Consider the following 19265-nt stretch of genomic DNA (forward strand, 5'->3'; position numbering starts at 1 on the left):
CTTAGAACTCTATCAGTAAATACCCTATAAGAAATAGTCGTGAAAGATATAAATACATAGTTGTAAAATGATTGTAATTTTTCAATTAAATTGTATTTATAATTAGCAGTAGGCAAGAATTAATTTCAGATTAAAAATTCCTGTATATATAAATAATCGTAACATTGTACTTATTTTAAACTAAGTTTGTAGCTGACAGTTGTCAAGAATTACTTTCAAATTTAATATTTTTATGAATGAATGTGAACATGTAATTATTTATTTCTTTTCAAAAGAATTGTAGTATCGGAACGTACTGGGAATTTTGTATTAAAATGTTTCCGTCAATGCGCATTACCATATGGGGGGCGGAACGGCGGTTTCGATCCATTTGTGTGGGAGGGTAAAAGGCCAGTGCGAAGTGCAAGGAATAGTTCAATTAGAATCATTTAGGACTAAACTATTTTCTATTTTAATTGGAACGTTAAAAAGTTTGGAATACTTCGAAATACATTTCAACAGCATTTATATCTCCGAGACTGTGATTTTAGGATTGAAATAGTCGTGATAATGATCTGAAACTTTAAGATATTCTACTCCCTCATTCGTAGCAATATAAAATTTATATCGAGTATTTAAGTAATTTATAAAGTGATCACAAGTCATCATTATGGTGGAGTACTCGACAAGTGTTATCGTGATAACGAAACATATCTTCCTATTTTTATTTCTGCTGAGTCAAGTGAATAGTCAACATGAAGAGGACACTGTACACACTGTGCAATACAACAAAGACAATTTCGCAACAGAAATTAAGAAAAAGAATCACTTTGTGATGTTCTTTGCACCTTGGTACGGTTTCTTTCATTTTTCATAAATAAGCAATTATATAGAAGTTCATTAGAAAGAGAAAATATTTTGCATGTTTAATGATGTGATGTACAAGAACAAAGAAAAGTTAGAAAATGATGTACCTTTATTGTAAACACTGTGTGACAGCCACATTATAATTTATATACATTTAGACCTTACATAACAAGAATATGTTTACTTATTACTAGGTGTGGATTTTGCAAGAAACTAGAACCAACTTGGGAGCTACTAGCAGAGATATCAAACGAAGAAGACGATAATATAAAAATTGCTAAAGTAGATTGTACTACTGATAGCAGTTTATGTACTGAACACGATGTCACTGGTTATCCTACGTATGTGTAACATTGGTTTGTTGTATATATCTGTAAGATATAAGATAATTGAGTATATCTATTTAGAAAATATACTTTAATTTTATTTACTTGGCAGGCTAAAATTTTTTAAAGCTGGAGAAACCAAGGGGACTAAGTTTAGAGGTACAAGAGACTTGCCATCTCTGATTTACTTTTTAAATGACCAATTAGGAACTGCTCTTGGGGTAATTGTCAATTTCATGAATGCTTAAACATTTTAGAGTCTAATTAAAACAAGCATTATATGAGTTTTAACTTTAAACATTTTAAATTAGGTTGCAGACATCGTACCGTTCCCTCCAGAAGCAGTAAATGATTTGGTAGAATTAACAGAGGACACTTTTTATAAACACGTGTCCTCTGGTTATCATTTTGTAAAGTTCTATGCACCGTGGTGCGGTCATTGTCAGAAGTTAGCACCAACATGGGAGGAATTAGCAAACAGTTTACGCAACAATGCGATTGTTAGCATATCTAAAATAGACTGCACTCAACACCGTAGTGTCTGTGGGCAGTTCGATATAAAGGGTTATCCAACATTACTTTGGATCGAAGATGGTAAAAAGGTGAAGCTTGATCACAGTATTGATCTTTGCAGCTCCTATTTATATAAGGGACATCTTTAATGATTGGATAAAAATAAACTTGCAGGTGGATAAATATTCAGGGCAACGTAGCCATGAAGAATTAAAGGCTTATGTATCGAGAATGCTTGAGAAGAGTAATGATCAAGAGAACGTTCAGACTGATAATTCAGACAATACACACATTCAAACTGTATTCAGCTTGACTGACGAAAGTTTTAAGCATGGTATTGAAACAGGAATCTCATTCGTTATGTTTTTCGCTCCTTGGTGTGGCCATTGTAAACGTCTAGCACCGGTTTGGGAGGATCTTGGAAAGAAGTTTCTCGGTAACGAAGATGTGAACATAGCTAAAGTGGACTGCACGCTCTACGCGAACAAAAACTTGTGCAATGAACAAGAAGTAGAGGGTTTTCCTTCGCTCTATTTATACCGCGATGGACAGAAAGTCTCCGAATACGATGGTCCTCGCGGCTTAGACGTTCTCCACGAGTTCGTGTCGAACCACTTACAGCAGTCGAACCACGACGAACTATGATTATATATTTATCTTCTATTGAACTTAATTCCGCGTCGAGACCGATAACTTAACGCTGTCTCTTAAACGCAATCGTGTAATACTTAATTTAATCATATACGAATGTACGATATGTCATACGAAGACAACCCCGAGGTATCCAGGCTATATATTTTTCATTTTTGTATGAAAACATCAAAACGAAAATGTTATAAAGCGATTATACACAAATAATAGGAACTACTATATTTTTGGCGCGGTTAAGTGGGTGTACTTCCGAAATACATTTATAGAATCAACGTAATGTATCCATCAAGTCTTAATCTCCATTGAACTTCACGTTTGTATAACTTTTCCAATACGTCCCGCGCCGTTTTCCAAGATCTAATCGCGGAACAAGGTTTTACACTTAATAGAGATACAGTATCCAATATACAGGGTGTTCCTAAATTGTGTGGCCATTGTACTTAATTACTCCATTTTCATTAATCGCGTTTGTGAGAATACGAATCCAAAGATTCTTATTTTCTTAAATTGTATCCTTGAAAGATACACACAGTTCGTCTTAACATTAAAACTACCAATAGTTTTTTAAAATCCCTCTACAAAAACAATCCAAGAGGGCATTCATTGAAACTTTAATTGATTCATGATTCAGTTTATTAAATAATTTCTTAGAGAAATATCCGTTATCTTTTTAATAATCACAAGATCTCAGGAATCACTCGTTTTGATCCGTCTGGTAGTTTCAGTGTTAAACAGATGTAATTAACACGTGGAATGCCATGGGGGTCACCGGTGACCCCCAACCAAATTACAGTGATTGAAAACATTTCTATATTATAATGCTACCTGATGCGGTAACATTCAGCTAGATCAATAACGATTCAATCAAGTGATTTATTATTATATTTTCTCCATTCTATGCATTGTACTCTATGAAATCATGCGGCGTTCAACGTGTTAAACAAAGTCAATATCGTCGTTCCGATATTCGGCCAAGAATATTTGCTTCCTAAAAGTTGCGAAGTGACTTGATCCCTTGCCCTATTTCTTTCTGAACTGTGATCAATGTAACTACTTTGTTATTAATGATTTATTGAAGAGAAAATTCCAGTTTTATTCTATATGAACGTGTGCTCTAAGACATAATCATTGACAACAGAGGAATAATATGCAATTTGCCTTCAAACAAATTGAACAATCTTTGTTAAATTCATGTATTGTAAGGCAAGGGGTTAAAAAACCGGTACATTCCAGCGAGCACCGCGGCCGGGCAATTTAGCAAGACCCTATGCACCGTGGACCAAAGGAGGATCTCAGAGACGTGTTAATCATCATACCGAGATAATAATATTCCATTAAAAGCCGGACAGTGTCGTGGCCGACGGATAAAACGAGCGCAACAATTGGCCACGCTGCTTGTCCAAGTACAATGTTTTCCGTTTTACGATGATTTCTCGTTCAAGGTCGCTCCTAGCCTTCACCAGGCCCGCCTGAGTCTGCTCAGCCCGCCTCAGCTCGGCCAACATGGCCGACGTGCGTTCGTTTAGCATCTTCACTTCTTCCACGAGTCTGAAATACGATACAGTTGGATTAAGTGCTCGTAAACAGCATTCAATGACCTCAAATCGCTGTTTAAGCCCTCGTGAGCTTTGATATTCACTGGCGTGTTTTCCGAATGATTAGATAACGGCTGATTAACACTTTGATTGCCGTGTTACCCAAATTTTGGCGACTCTATTTTTACATAATCTTGAACATGAATTTTCTTGGTGACGTAACGAAGTTTTATTGGATGAGATATAAGGAAGACAGAGCAATTATTACGAAGAACCAAGGACTCTTTGGTTTCTTGTTTATTAGGGAAACTGTTTTGATAAGTGTTCACTCGCCAGTCAAAGTGTTAACGTAATACTCACGCGAATTGAGACGTGTCGCGACAGTTTTCAATATTACGCCGCCGTAATCTCTCCGCTAATCGTGTTTGTGCAACCTTCATCGCGTAATCTAGGCCCCTCGCGGACTGACGAAGATCTTCGATCGCTTTTTCGGTGTTCGCCAGCTCGTGCAGACACTGTAATCATTCCAGATGTACGGGCCGCTCAATGTTAATCTGTCCACACTATTATTTCTCGAACTGCTCGTTGTTCAAAGAGCATTGGACAAGTTGGCTAGGCTGGCTAGATAGACGTTTCTCTAAGAATGAATTAATTAACACTAGAACTACCGGAGAATAGCAACAATTATTCACTATCTGGCGTTACGATCTTTGCTTTACACTATCAACTTAGTTACGTTAACCCTTTGACCTGCAATGTCGACTCGTGACGAAAATTTGAAACCGAATCTGACAAATCTAAGTGTCATTTATTATTTTAAAATATAAATTAAATATTACTATTACCGATCGTTGACCATTCGAGTAAACGCAGAGTAAGCATCAAAATTGCTCCTTTTCCTAATAAATCATTAACGATGAAGTAGTCGTATCAACTACTAGTAATAGTTAACACGTTGTTGACCGGCAATCCAAATGAACTTCAATATACTTTATTTACATACAATGAATTGAAATATAATCTTGAATATTTTGCGTTCGCAATGTTCTATATTGCCCTGTGTTTCAAAAATTGAAATAACTAATGCAAACACGAATTTCGTGACCGGTCAATGCGTTAAATAAATCGTAGTACAAGGGGTTAAATATTTTGAATCGACATCGTTTATCTCGCACGTTACGATTGTTTTCGAGTAATTCAGGAGCGTCAGTCTTCCAAGATAATTCAAGGCCACTGTATCCTCCTCGCTTAAAAAAGAATTCGGTTTACACGTCTGCGAAGAAGAAGCTTCGGAAGATAACAGTGTGGATAGACTAAAGTGGGGCGTCCCATTCAAAGAACATTGTTTCTATTTGCTCTGACGATTTCGAAGGTGCAACGTAATCATAATGAGCCGTCGTGACGATAAAACTCACGCGGAGCAGTTCTTCCTCCAACTGTTGACACATCTCTTCCGTGAGCTTGATCTTCCCGCCGAGGGCTAGATCAACGCGCGTCGCCTGATCGCGTAGATCCCTCACGGAGTTCGCGAAAATGGCGTCCAGGGTGGACCGCAGGTTCACCGATTTCTGCCTGGCTGCCTCCGCGTCGGTCAAGCTCTCGCGCGTGTAATGTTCGCAGCTGGCCGGCGTCGATTGTCTGTCGAGGAAAGAACGTCGGGATCTTGCTTCGACGCGGACACGTTTTATACACTGATTTACAATTATTCACGGGTGTTTGTTCACGTTCTCGAGAAACATTGGAACATGGAATACATTATATGATTCACTGAACCTCTGTGCTTGTAGCTATCTCCTTTCCTTTTCGTCAAGGAACCTACGGTCGAGCGAATGTAAATTTAGATAGTGGTTATAGTTATTTCTTGCCTAACAATTACCACAACCGTTGGCCAATGAAATATTCATGACTAATTATTAAGAGACTCGTTAAAATTTGAACAGGGATACGAAGTGTCTACGCTTTAACACTAGAATCACCAAATGAGTTAACTACTTGTTCTTGATTTATTACTTTGTAGGTACTACAAAAGTTTTTACAAATTCTTTCTTGAGACATTATTATAGACAGTTTATTTAGATTCTGAAAATTGAAGGTTTGGGAATGAACGAATCAATGAAAACCCGAATGAGCACATGCTTATAGCTTAAACGCTTGGCAGTTCTAGCGTTGGGAGCTTTATCACGAATTTCAAGCGAAATCAGTTATGTTTAATGCTAGAACTATCTAGTGTTTAATATAACTGATACGTAATCCCTCGAAAAATTCGGACAAAAGATTATTTTCAGTTTCTTCATACATTGACTATAGTATTTAAGCGAAACTATTTTCAAAATGATTTCGAATATTCAATGCTTTTAAGATATTAATGATCGCGATGTAAGGAGACCGAAACCAGTCATTTTGACTTGTACGGTAGTTATAGTGTTAACACATTGCGCACCGGTAACCAGAAATCTCGTTTTTATATAAAGATACTTAGGGGCTACGCTAATTACCACAGCATTGAGAAAAATATAAAATTTCATTCGAATTGATTATCTATTTAAAATATATTACATAACAATATGATATCTGAGTTTTTCTACTGAATTTTTCTACGCACGATTTGGTTTTCTAAAAATTAGCCGGTACGCAATGTGTTAATGAGCTGATATTTACTCTGCCGGGAATCTCGTGGCTCCAGGTTTCCACATAATAAGAGAAGAGTCATTTTTCAGCTGCGTGCAATGAGAATCCGTTCGATAGGCGTCCGCCTTGTCAGTCCAGTCCACTTCCATTCTAGCTTTGGCTGCCTTCAATTCTATCAATTGCATTTCTATTTGCTCCCGCGTTCTGCCAAGCAGCTCTCGTATCTCCGAGCACAATGCAACTTCCTACAAAAAATTGATAAACATATAAAACATAAAATAGTAATAGCATCCTCCCTTGCCCCATCAAAACGTTCCCTGCCAGCGCTTATTTCGATGACAATCGAAGTTTTCCTTCAATCCAATAAATCTAAACAAAATATTAGAAAAACGAAACTGTAACGAGTCGAGTTCCTAAATACAATGTCGTAGTTTCTCATTTCTAACAACAATATCTATTGGATTAATTTAGCTCAATTTAGATTATCTCAATTATATTTCCTTCAATCCAGTAAATCTTCTGAACAAGATATTAGAAAAATAAAACAGGAATGAGTCATCGAGTTTCTAAATATAATGTTGTAGTTCCCCATTTCAAATAACAATATTCATAGAATTCATTTCGTTCTCATTATGTAACATATAGGATTACGATCGTTACAACCATGTGGCGTTGACAGTGAACTTGTTAAACGGTTATTCAGAATTTGTAGTAACTTGTTTTGCCAATGTTTATCTCTGTTACCAGACGCCCCACGGTAATACATATGTAATGTCACGTTCAAGGTACTTCCATGCATTTCTCTTTATAAACAGTCACCTTTGTCAATTCCTCTTCGACTTCGTCGCGAATCAGATCGGATTCTAACCGGCGCGATCGTAGTTGCAAGAATTCACCGGCGATCGATTCCGGTATCGTGAGGACCGATAACGATTGTTTCACTCGTCTACGTTCCGCCTCCAATAATTCGATTTCCTCGGTGATCTCGCGTATCACGTGCTCCAGCTCCACTTTCCAACGGTGCACCTCGGCCGACCGTTTCTTCAGGTAATCCGTCGTCTCCAATTGCGTTTTGTCCGCCTGTCTGTACGCCTGATCGACGCATCGTCTCGCGTTGCTTATGGCAAGCCTGAAATATTTGTATTCCTTCATGATGTTTCATTTCGTTATGTCTATGGTAATGAGATGTACCATCGTCCATCGAGACTCAGACACTTGAATCTCAAAGAACCATAATTAATTTCTTGGTATTTTACACTAACAACTGCCTTGCACTAAATAAATCACTCTTTAGATGACTTCTTCAACCCAAAGTCGGAAGTTTCACTGGAAATATTTTAACCCTTTGAACTCTGCAGGCTCCAATATTGCACCAGTTATATTAACCCCCTATAGGCCCATGTTACTTTGAAGTCATATATCAGTATATTGTCATCTTGTTGATTTACTTCATTTTGCACTCAAAGTGGAGAATAAAATAAAGTAATCAATTAACTTAAACTCAGGAATCCATGTGTCTTTTCAAAAATTGTCGAAGTAAGCATTCAAGATGAATCTTTTCGATCCGTCTAGCGGTTCTAGTGTTAATCTCCGAGATTTCTGGTACTCGAAATACGTGAAAGTTTCTTTCCGTACTGGGCGTCCCGAATTTTTTCGTCCGACTGTTGGAAGAATTTGAGATTGTGGGCCCTCCATTGCGGCGCGCCGAATTTCGTCACAGAATACCGGTCGACGACGGGTCTCACGCCTGTTAAACCGTCTTTAGGCGTGAAAGTTACCCGACCGGTGGCCCACGGACCAAGAGCGCCCATTGTTTCTTCCGGCGCGACCGGAAACGCGTCTTCTGGCTGGGGAAGATAGGGCGGCGGTTTGTCTTGCGCTCCGCCATTGGAAAGTTCCTTGTCCGTCACGGGACAAGAGGGCTGTGCAAAAATTGTTTAAATTGTTAACTTGTCACTGGCAGAAGTAGGTTATTATTTATTATTATTTACTTTCGTTACTCGCATCCCTTTACCTGTACGCGCGTACCAATGATAATGGTAACGCATTTATTGAATATCGATTAGGTATGCAAACTATAACGTGTTCGTTAAAGAAATACCAATCATGATGAAACAAAGTTTATTGAATTCCTTACTGATGAACAATATTCAAATGAAAATGCCAGGTAACAGTCGTTTCGCTCAAAATGGCCGCGAGTCTAAAGGCACGGCTGCGATCGTTCATTCGTGTCTTTCCACGAGAGGTGTTGTGCAGATTGCCTTTAATATATGAATAATTGAACAACCAGATGACTACGATTGGAGAGCAAGGTCAAGATATTAGGTCGTAGCGCAAGTTCCGTGCTGCTATTTTCGCGGTACACGCGTCTGTTGATACCGAGGAATTATTTTCAGCTACGATGGAGGCACAAAGGTGTGTCGAATGAAAATAATGATCATCGAGGCAAGGGACAGGAACATTCGAGTGTAACGTAACATTTCGTCATTGTAACAACGCGACGCATCGTTTGAATAATAAACAGTTCTGTAAGTAGTTGCGTTGTTAATTTACAGATCTATCTTCCGAACAGTTTGTTCTTCGATTGGTGTCGATTATCTCGCGTGGCGTAACATCTTTGGGGGAGTGTGAGCATCGCGAAGGGAAACAAACAGGGATATTTTCAGACAAACACTGATAGAATTCTATAATTACATCACAACGATTATGTGAAATGAAAGCGAGCAAACATCAAAACAAATGAATGTTCTCTTGGAGGTATCGACAGTGTTCTGGAAGTGTCCATACGTGCATATAAATATCTATTGATTCATTGATGAATATCTATTGATTGATTGATATCTATATAAATAAATTTATATTGACAATATTCCCAGTGTAACGGTACGTTAAAAATATCTTCTATCAGAATATAATTGAGTGAAAATTATTGATTATTCTATAATTTAATCCATAACATGTGCATACCTTTTTCTTTCGCCCGACGTTCATACAATTATCGTTTTTGTACGTGTAATAATTATTTTAGAAATAGATCGATTTACCGCATCTCCGGTCCCGTTGTGCGGGAGTTGCAACGTGTCCTCGGTCGAATCTTGATTAACATCCATATCGAATGTTTCATCGGATCGACGGAGATTAAGTTCGACAAGACATCAACAAGTTTTGCGTTCATGCGAACACGTAATCTTCCTCGGGCAATTATCGATGCAACTTCGTCTTTTTTTTTCCCCTCTTAATCTCTCGATACGAATTCGTCCTTAATTAAACAACACTGAATTTTTCCATCGTGACGGCGAACGATTCCTATAGAGCGTCCGTTGGACACCGATACGCGGTTTATCGATTAAACAAAACCCAGCAACTGAATACTTCATTTTTTCAAATAAGAAACGGTTGCTTTCTCGGCCAACGAATCGGATCGTTGAGATGTTCCATTGAAATGAGACCAGGGAAGAAATTACTAAGCGTTTCTTTTCTCTTTCAGTAGGTTGCTTCGTGAGTTTCATTGAAAATAAACGAAGAATGTGTAAACTTGTGAATCATCTCGATGTGAATAATCTTAATTGATTGTACGCTTAATTCATGAAATATGCTTATGCAAATTATAAGTAGACGACGCGAATGAATATTCATGCAACTTATGATACTTATAATGATTACATTATAATAACTTAAAACCTTTAGATTGTCATTTGTCGACGCCATGAGAATTTATTTACATACATTTCGAATTAGAAATGCAGAATTAATCGTATACCGAAGTTGTTATGCCTGTATTTTAAATATAAAGTGGAAACCGCTCGTTACAATGATCTTGTTTTTCCTATTGCGCTTGTAAATCATTGAATTCTCATTATAATCCGCAATTTAGTGGTAACGCTATCGATAACATCAACCAATTATTGATTTGCTACGTTTCTAAATTGATTGTAACCCAATTCCAGATAGAAATGCGACGTAATCAGTTTCGTCGAGATATGAATATTTATAGAAACGAGATGAAAGAGAGAAAGGCCCTGTTAAATTCCTTTGATTTTATTTTATAAAACTAAATTAACGTAAAATGAATTGCGCTTTTGCTTCGCGAGATAAGATGTTGTTAGGGTCCTATCGCACCGCGTCTCCCCTCCAGAACGCACAATTAATTGCTTTCGAAACAGATTAGATGATACACATTCTGCAATTTAAGACTAACGCTTTGTGTCCACAGGCGAATTCTGAATCATTCGTGAACCGGCCTGCAAAGAGAGTGCACGCAAAGATGGCTCGTAAGACGGTTGATGTGAAATATACTCAGGTAAATAACTATGTTCTAAGATTAGATTTCAATTTTTTTCAAGTGCTTGTTCCACATGTAGCAAGGCGTGAAATACTAGAATAGCTTAAAATTAAATTAGGTTTAATAATTTTTTTCTGATGCCAAATTTGTTCACAGTTGTTCATCAACAATGAGTTCGTGGATGCAGTTAGTGGTAAAAAGTTTGCTACTGTAAACCCAGCTACTGGTAGTGTTATTGCTGAAGTCTCTGAGGGTGACAAGGTTTATATCATATTTTTGCATTTGTCTCGGCATTGTAGTTTTCGTTGCTTTGAACACATTTCTTTCATGTATTTATTTTATGCAGGCTGATGTGGATAAAGCAGTCGCTGCTGCAAAACAGGCATTCAAAAGGGGATCAAAATGGAGAAGCATGAATGCATCTGACCGTGCGCAGCTGATAAACAAGGTGTGCTTTTAAATATATAATTTTAAAACGTGGTTAAAACGGTTGTGATACAAAACCATTTTGGTACTTTGAGTTGCTAATATTGTGTAACAGCTTGCAGATCTTATTGAACGTGATGCAGAATATATAGCAACTCTTGAAACTGTGGACTGTGGAAAAACATATTCGAATGCTCTAGGAGAAATGTACTTCTGTGCAGGCACACTACGCTATCATGCTGGGTGGTGTGACAAAATTACTGGTGATACTATTCCAACAGGTATATTTATTCACATTAAACTGTGTTTCATGATATGTTGCAAAAGTATCGTTTGCATTATTGTCTTTTTCTAGATGGAAACTTTGTCACACTCACACGAAAGGAACCAGTTGGTGTAGTAGGTCAAATTATTCCTTGGAATTATCCTTTTGCTATGCTAGTATGGAAGTGGGCTCCGGCATTGGCAACTGGATGTACTCTTATATTAAAGCCAGCTGAACAAACTCCACTTTCTGCATTATACGCTGCAGCACTTGCCAAGGAAGCTGGATTTCCTCCAGGTGTTATAAATGTCATTACAGGATATGGACCAACTGCTGGTGCAGCGATTGTTGAACATCCAGATGTTCGTAAAATTGCATTCACTGGTTCTACTGAGGTAGTTAATTACTGATTTTTTAAATTCCTTTTCTATTAAATCGAAATTATTAAGAAATTTGTCTTTAAGATTGGACATCTCATAATGCAAACCGCTGGTAGGACGAACCTTAAGCGCGTTAGTCTCGAATTGGGTGGCAAGAGTCCTTTAGTCGTTTTCGATGATTTTGATGGTATGTTGGTAACGTTTCTTTTAAGCAAATTATATACTAAATATTTTGAATTCGGGAACAGTTAATAATTGATAATATTTTACAGTTAAGGAAGCCGCGCGAATAGCTCATGAGGCAGTGTTTGCTAACCATGGCCAAAATTGTTGCGCTGGTTCGCGTACTTTTGTACAAGCCAAGATCTATGATGAATTCGTCAAGCACGCTAAACAGTTAGCACTTCAAAGAAAAGTCGGCGATCCTTTCGACTCAGAAATGCAACAGGGGCCGCAGATTGATGAACTGCAGTTCAATAAGATTCAAGGATACATTGAATCTGGAAAGAAAGAAGGTGCTGTATTGGAAACTGGAGGAGAACCACAGGGCAAAGTTGGCTACTTTATTAAGGTATAATTTCATATTTTAGTTCTTGTTATAGTATATTTCAATTTCTTGGTTGATATTAAAGTTAAACTTTCCAATATTTATTATAGCCAACAGTCTTTTCTAATGTGACCGATGATATGAAAATTGCTAAGGAAGAAATATTTGGACCTGTACAGTCCATTTTGAAATTTGAAACTATGGATGAAGTTATTGAACGTGCGAACAATACAAAGTATGGTTTGGCTGCTGGTGTGCTCACAAAAGATATTGATAAAGCAATGGTGTTTGCACAGGCAGTAGAATCTGGCAGTGTATGGTAAGAATTACAAATATAAATGTTTTGTTGATAGTGAATATACTGCAGAGAGTTTGTAAACAATATAATAATTCTATAGGGTGAACTGTTACGATGCTATTTCACACCAAACTCCATTTGGTGGATTTAAGGAGTCAGGCATTGGTCGTGAACTGTAAGTTTGAAACTATTCAGAGATGAAATTACAGTGATAAGATACTATAATAATTTGTTTTTATGTTCTTAGGGGTGCTGAAGGAATAAAGGAATATCTTGAACTCAAAACTATTACTATTAAAGTGCCAACTCGTAATTGAAAGGAATACATAAACATTGAAATGTACAAATCTATGTTACTTTCTTCTTAAATAAAAATACATTTTTCTGAGTGATGTAATATTTTCTTAATAAAATTTTTGAAACAATTTATTTTGGGAAACAATATTGTACAAAGAAGTTAATCATGATCCGTTATATCTGTATATGACAGAATACTGTAAATTTTCCAGAATGTTCCGATAACTTCATATTTAAATTAAGATTGTAAGATACTACTATAAAAATAATCTACCCATCACTCATTCTTCCGGTGGAAGTCCCAATGACTCATCCTTAAACTCGTTTACGTCTGGAATCGATATATGACCCTACAAATAGAAAATATTAAAAATGTAATTATAAAAATGTCAAATTTCTTCACGATCTGTTTGAAGAAATAGAATATAATTGATCTGTGCGGCTAATGAATTAAAAATGTTACTTACAAAAACAACAGATCTCCAATCGTGCCATAAATTCCATAAAACCCACCAATAAAACATTCCACCTACGACTTCTGTCATCACTACGACATTCAGTGCGGGTGGTTCGAAGTTTCCTCGATAGACGTATCTAAAACAATATTAACAAGTCATATTTCTCATAAAAATACTTATAAAAGTAAAAATGAAAGTGTTTAAACATAACCTCTACTTGAGAAGATTATGTAATAGAAATATATTAACTTACGAATTTCGGAACTGGTTCAAATTGGTAGCTACATGTTTCTTAGTATTTAAGAAACGTGCAGTTTTAAGAATATGAATGCCCCGTGAAATTAACATTTTCCCGGCAACAAAGGCAACGACTGAAAACTTAAGACACCATTCCTCCAGTACACAACGTCAATCGATACATTGACAATCGTGAATTTAGGTAAGGTTGTGTCGATATATCGATTTATCGAATATCGAATGTTGCCACATTCAAATCAAAACCGCACGTTAATTCTTGCGTTTTAAAACTAAAATATCATTGTTTATAGGTGATTATTATGATACTCTGTAACTTTGCACTTTTTGTAATATAATTTCTAAAAATGAGGTTAGAGTAGAAACTATTTGGTCGAGATACTAGACACTTGGAATTTTGCGTGTGATCATCGAGCAAGGAGATTCAGATGTAAGAGTCAGACGTGGATACAATGTATACAGAAATTTTCAAAGTTTATGAGAAATAAATAGATCTTCATTACCTAAATTTAGATAAAATGAAAACCTCAATACGCTGGAATGATTGATAACCAATGCACAGTTGTCTTATCAACAAGAATTATAAATATTATATTATCAGACAGGATTAAAATATTTCCGATTCAATCACGAATTGAGTCTCGTCGCCTGTTATTAATAAATTACTCCTCCTTTGGTTCTAATTAACCTCTTATCCTATGATTTCATCTAGTATCATGACCGCCAGTTTTCCAAGAAAGAAGGAAGAATTCTATATTAACACTCTATTTGCCTTTATTCCAAAAATTAACGCATTACAATAGAAAAATGTCACTTACAATTGCTAACTTTTGTCACGATTTTCATATAACACAATAAGTTAACACTACAACCACCAAGAAATCAAATAAACTGTTTTCCTGCTTCCTCATACAACTTATAACGATACACGTGCCAACGTTTCAATTGTTTTATAATTCAATTCTATTGTTTCTCTACTGAATTATGAACAATAAAGCATCTCTGTTAATCGCAATTGGGAGAGAAATCATAGGGCAAGGTGTTAACTGCAAAAATAATGATAAATACAGTAATTGTAAAAGAAGAAACCAAGAACGAGTCATTTTGATCCACTGATTCCAGTCCAATGTTAACACATTGCGTACTGGTAACGAGAAATCTCGTTTTTATATAAAGACACTTAGCTATACAACTTCGCTAATTACCACAGCATTGAGAAAAATATAAAATTTCATTCGAATTGATTATCTATTTAAAATATATTACATAACAATATGATATCTGAGTTTTCCTACTAAATTTTCTTTCTACTGAATTTCTCTACGCACGAGTTGGTTATCTGGAAATTAGCCGGTACGCAATGTGTTAATGAGTTGATATTTACTTTGCCGGGAATCTCGTGGCTCCAGGTTTCCACATAATAAGAGAAGAGTCATTTTTCAGCTGCGTGCAATGAGAATCCGTTCGATAGGCGTCCGCCTTGTCAATCCAGTCCACTTCCATTCTAGCTTTGGCTGCCTTCAATTCTATCAATTGCATTTCTATTTGCTCCCGCGTTCTGCCAAGCAGCTCTCGTATCTCCGAGCACAATGCAACTTCCTACAAAAAATTGATAAACATATAAAACATAAAATAGTAATAACATCCTTCCTTGTCCTATCAAAACGTTCCCTGCCAGCGCTTATTTCGATGACAATCGAAGTTTCCCTTCAATCCAATGAATCTTAACAAAATATTAGAAAAATGAAACTGAAATGATCAAATTCCTAAGTACAATGTCGTAGTTCCTCATTTCTAATAACAATATCTATTGGATTAATTTGGCTGAATTTAGATTATCTCAATTACATATCCTTCAATCCAATAAATCTTCTGAACAAATTATTAGAAAAACGAAACTAAAACGAGTCATCGAATTCCTAAATATAACGTCGTAGCTCCTCGTTTCTGTTAACGAACATCCTGCCATCTTCGATTCGCATCATCCTCATTTCCATTCCAAGCTCCGCTGTCCTGCGCGAGGCGTTAAAACGTTCATTCTCCGATGGAGGGCCAGTCCCCGGGCTCCCTTCTTGACCGTCATTTTTTACGAGATTAATTTCAGACAACTAACGTTTGATGAAAGTCGTTCGAGTATATCAGCTGCGGGATATTCGCCATTATGCGCGAGAACGAGCGGACCCGACGAAGCGAGAGGGTTCGTTGTACAGCTACAATGGCTGCCATTGGTCCACCGGGTGTTTTACGATTCTCGGTGAGGTCCTGGTAGCAAACCCCCATTGAAACAGACGCGATTGGCCCATTCGTCGTTATTTCTCCCCGTCAGCCACCTAGCCGAAGAACTTTTATACTGCCCGACAACCAATATCCTTCCACGACGAGGGGGATGCTTCTTGGACTACGTGGATTCTTTTTGCTTTTGAATAAAATATGCACTTTAATAAATCATCCGAATCATCGTGTCACCCTTTGCTGCTTTGTGGTTGGCGTGTAAGAGCGGTGAATGGACTCAGATATGAATGGGTTAAGTGAGATCATCGATTCGTGGTGGAGCAATTTTGGATAGTGGGCGATTAATGCGTTGAACGCACGAGTTTATAGAGTGGAATACAGAAAATGGAGGAAATATAATATTAACCCTTTGCACTCGAGAGGTGACTCTCGGTCACCACTTGATTTGACACAGTAAAACTATAGAATGTGATGTTTAAAACGGCTTTGTTTTGATGAATAAAACAGCTTTGTTCCTCAATGTACTGGTGATTTCTCTTCGAATTAGTCTCGAAGGACATCGTCTTCGCCTCGTAAAGAAATGGTAAAAATTTCTAGTAAGAAACATCCGAGTGCAAAGGGTTAACCCTTGCATTCGAGAGGTGACACTCGCTTATCTGATTTCATACAAAACTATGAAGTTTGATATTTAATATTATAACTTGTATAACGTATCGATTTGAGAAATATTTAAGTAAAATAGCTTTGTTCCTCAATGTATGTGTGATTTCTCTTCGAGTTAGTTGGAAAATATCGTCTTTGTCTCATCAGAAGATGTTCAAATATTTCTAATGAGAAACTTCCGAGTGCAAAGGGTTAAATTCGATTGAGTTGCATTATTACTATTGCATGTTGATTTAGCTATATTAATGCAGAAAGCTGGTGGAGCAGTTGGGCGTTCAAAAATAAGATCGTAAAGCGGCTACAGATTTCATTACGTTCAAATCTACGGTGGAAAGCAGCAATTTATGGAGAAAATCCTCGACTGGAATGTACATATAATATTCTAATAATATTCTAATGATGTTCTAATAATATAACTATAATATTCTAATAATATTCCAATAATATTCCAATAATATAACTATAATATTCTAATAATATAACTACAATACTCTAATGATATTCTAATAATATAACTACAATACTCTAATAATATTCTAATAATATTCTAATAATATAACTACAATACTCTAATGATATTCTAATAATATAACTACAATACTCTAATAATATTCTAATAATATAACTACAATAGTCTAATAATATTCTAATAATATTCTAACAACATAACTATAATATTCTAACAATTTAATTCAAAGTATAACTTAGACCTCTCAAGTACTCACGACAGCTACTACAAACGCATAAACACGGTCTATCAAGAATGAAGAATTCATTCGCGAACGATCACAGTTGCGACACTCGAAGCCACGTGACAATTGTCGATACAGAGCTTGGTATTCGAATGATAAGGCGGTGTTTACAGGCCTCCTCGAGAGTCCAGAATTTATTGATCACTCGCCGCCGCGTTTCCCCGCGCATTTACGGTGCCACTCGGAGATTTTTATCTAACCGGCACCGCTGGTTTTGTCGTTCGAAAAATGCAGCGTTCGCTGCTTTGCCTTTATCGGCCAATAAACCCGGTTCTATTGCAAATTCCTGGCTACGTGGAAAGTCGTTCCTTCGTCGTCCCTGCGCGAACCGCCTTGGGGAGGAAACGACGCCCGCCGCGATCCATTTGTTCAAGCTCAGGGGGAGAAAGACGTCGGCTTTTATCGTATCCATTCCGGAAATTACTATGTGCGTTTTTCTGGTCTCTTTGGGGGATGGAGTAGTAGCCGAAGTAATTAAACGGACTCGTTGCGGTCGGGAGTATCGGCATTTTACGGAACAACGCTGAATTTTGTGGTACACTCGACTGGCCGAGTGCAACATCATTGTCGCATGGTTCTCGGGAGGGTTTTATCGAGAGTGTTGAATATTTATTTGTCAAAGTAAACAACACAGTTTGAAAAGCTAAGTGTATATTTATTAAAATATGCAGTACGGTGCTTTACGAACACTGGAAAACGGAGCGCTGTTCGGCGGTTGAGCGTTCGCTACGAACTGTACGAACGACGCGGAGAGAAAAAGAACGCTCAGCGCGTGTAAAAAAAAGATGGCTGTCCTCGGGAAAGACAATTGACCGCGAAGCAGAGGACTGCACCAATGGATAGCTTGCAGCCATTAAAAATATACTTCATGCTCGTTCTGAACAGAGAGGAATGGTACTATCTTGAATTCGACAGTTCGACTGTAGACAGAAGCGACTTTCATTGTGACTCTCATCAATTTAAATTCACAGTCTGCTCTTTCGTTTCAAGCGTCCTCGAAGCGATTGTTGCACTGATTCTTCCTAAAACGAGTGTTTTAGCATGATTCTTTATCAAGTCAATAAAACACGTGAAATGTTGACATTTCAAATGTGTTTCGCAGACTTTTACTAGACGTTTTAAATCCATCCAGTTGAAAACAATGGAATAACGGTGCCGAATTTATTATCTACGAAGTATGTTTGCTTGCAAGAGTAAATATTTATTGGCACAGATCTTTCTTTGCGCGTATCCTCGGGCTGAATTCTTTCGGGGAATGATTTATCGAAGGGAATTAATGGAAGAGTGATAAAAGAGATGCGTGGATCTTACAATGGCCGACGCATGGCCGAGGAACGTTACGCGTTAAGTTCAACCCTCGCGAGAATTTCACCCCTCGTTCTGTACCGCCCCTCTATTCCCGATGCAAGCGTTCCGCGGGGTCGTATCAAAGTCAGAGGGTGTTTCCATGGATACAGTAGCGGCCATGTTGGACCAGGGGCGTGGGGGATGCAACGTTCTCTGAGAAATTCGATAATTTCACCCTGATCCAACATGGCGATGTTTCATCCCGTTCTCTTGCGTCTTGAAACATTTTCGTTTCAAATGAACGAGAAATTGTTTAAACTCTAGCAGCGATTAACACGTTAAATGCCACGTCAGTCGCCGATGACTGACGCTTCTGAATCACTTGAAAAGAATCGTGGCGTGCGAGATAATCGATGTCTAATCAAAATGTTTAATAACTTAACTAAGTGGATAATAGTGTAATGCAAAGATCGTAACGCCAAATAGCGAATAATTGTTGCTACTTTCCTTTGATAAAAAGAATAACTTGACGTGTTGAACGAAGGAATTAGTAATTTTAAAGAATGACGGATAGTTGTTGAAATTAAAATTGTGTGAGCGAAAGGAAGGCAGAAATCGAAGGAT

The 19265-nt window shown here is 37.3% G+C and overlaps 5 protein-coding genes across 17 annotated transcripts in view; 2 read left to right on the forward strand and 3 right to left on the reverse strand.

Moving 5' to 3' along the window:
* The first annotated feature begins 15 nt into the window (after positions 1-15).
* prtp (thioredoxin domain-containing protein pretaporter) lies at positions 16-2330 on the forward strand. The gene is made up of 5 exons (XM_031994652.2): positions 16-831; positions 1041-1187; positions 1285-1393; positions 1484-1774; positions 1860-2330. Exons 1-5 carry the CDS (start codon positions 650-652, stop codon positions 2328-2330), a joined length of 1200 nt encoding a protein of 399 aa, XP_031850512.1. The 5' UTR covers positions 16-649.
* Positions 938-10117, reverse strand: LOC116435225 (tektin-4-like). Of its 6 annotated transcripts, XM_076368111.1 has the most exons (8): positions 9544-10117; positions 8135-8421; positions 7319-7628; positions 6530-6744; positions 5287-5509; positions 4232-4386; positions 3653-3884; positions 938-2693 (listed from the first exon to the last, which is right to left on the reverse strand). In XM_076368111.1, the coding sequence occupies exons 1-7, from the start codon at positions 9607-9609 to the stop codon at positions 3671-3673; spliced, it is 1470 nt and encodes a 489-aa protein (XP_076224226.1). In that variant the 5' UTR covers positions 9610-10117; the 3' UTR covers positions 938-2693; positions 3653-3670. The 6 variants fall into 6 exon arrangements, with proteins under 6 accessions (XP_076224226.1, XP_031850462.2, XP_031850481.2 ...); XM_031994602.2 differs by having other exon boundaries at positions 938-3884; positions 9544-10114; XM_031994621.2 differs by having other exon boundaries at positions 938-3884; positions 9467-9604.
* LOC116435209 (aldehyde dehydrogenase 1A1) lies at positions 7401-13344 on the forward strand. 6 transcript variants are annotated; one of them, XM_031994552.2, is made up of 12 exons: positions 8693-8967; positions 9055-9382; positions 10713-10799; positions 10938-11042; positions 11128-11229; positions 11323-11488; positions 11563-11867; positions 11937-12039; positions 12125-12423; positions 12510-12718; positions 12798-12872; positions 12945-13344. In XM_031994552.2, the coding sequence occupies exons 3-12, from the start codon at positions 10764-10766 to the stop codon at positions 13012-13014; spliced, it is 1470 nt and encodes a 489-aa protein (XP_031850412.1). In that variant the 5' UTR covers positions 8693-8967; positions 9055-9382; positions 10713-10763; the 3' UTR covers positions 13015-13344. The 6 variants fall into 6 exon arrangements, with proteins under 6 accessions (XP_031850423.1, XP_031850412.1, XP_031850402.1 ...); XM_031994563.2 differs by lacking the exons at positions 8693-8967; positions 9055-9382 and adding an exon at positions 7401-7546; XM_031994542.2 differs by lacking the exon at positions 9055-9382 and having other exon boundaries at positions 8693-9027.
* Positions 13097-13893, reverse strand: Ndufb2 (NADH dehydrogenase (ubiquinone) 1 beta subcomplex, 2, 8kDa). The gene is made up of 3 exons (XM_031994668.2): positions 13706-13893; positions 13462-13588; positions 13097-13344 (listed from the first exon to the last, which is right to left on the reverse strand). The coding sequence occupies exons 1-3, from the start codon at positions 13798-13800 to the stop codon at positions 13276-13278; spliced, it is 291 nt and encodes a 96-aa protein (XP_031850528.1). The 5' UTR covers positions 13801-13893; the 3' UTR covers positions 13097-13275.
* Positions 13894-14645: 752 nt separating this feature from the next.
* The window catches only part of LOC116424221 (tektin-4-like), a 51245-nt gene continuing 46625 nt past the window's right edge, over positions 14646-19265 (reverse strand). For 2 of the 3 annotated variants that reach the window (XM_031970332.2, XM_076367632.1), the window contains exons 3-4: positions 15092-15306; positions 14646-14753 (exon numbers count right to left, since the gene is read on the reverse strand). In XM_031970332.2, coding sequence (XP_031826192.2) covers positions 14750-14753; positions 15092-15306 — 219 coding nt within the window. In that variant the 3' untranslated portion in view covers positions 14646-14749. Of the gene's footprint in view, positions 14754-15091; positions 15307-17327; positions 17421-19265 lie in introns of those variants that run through there. The other variant, XM_031970323.2, reaches the window with a different exon arrangement.

The sequence above is a fragment of the Nomia melanderi genome, chromosome 5 (assembly GCF_051020985.1).
Source record: "Nomia melanderi isolate GNS246 chromosome 5, iyNomMela1, whole genome shotgun sequence".
NCBI classification, from domain to species: Eukaryota; Metazoa; Arthropoda; class Insecta; order Hymenoptera; family Halictidae; genus Nomia; species Nomia melanderi.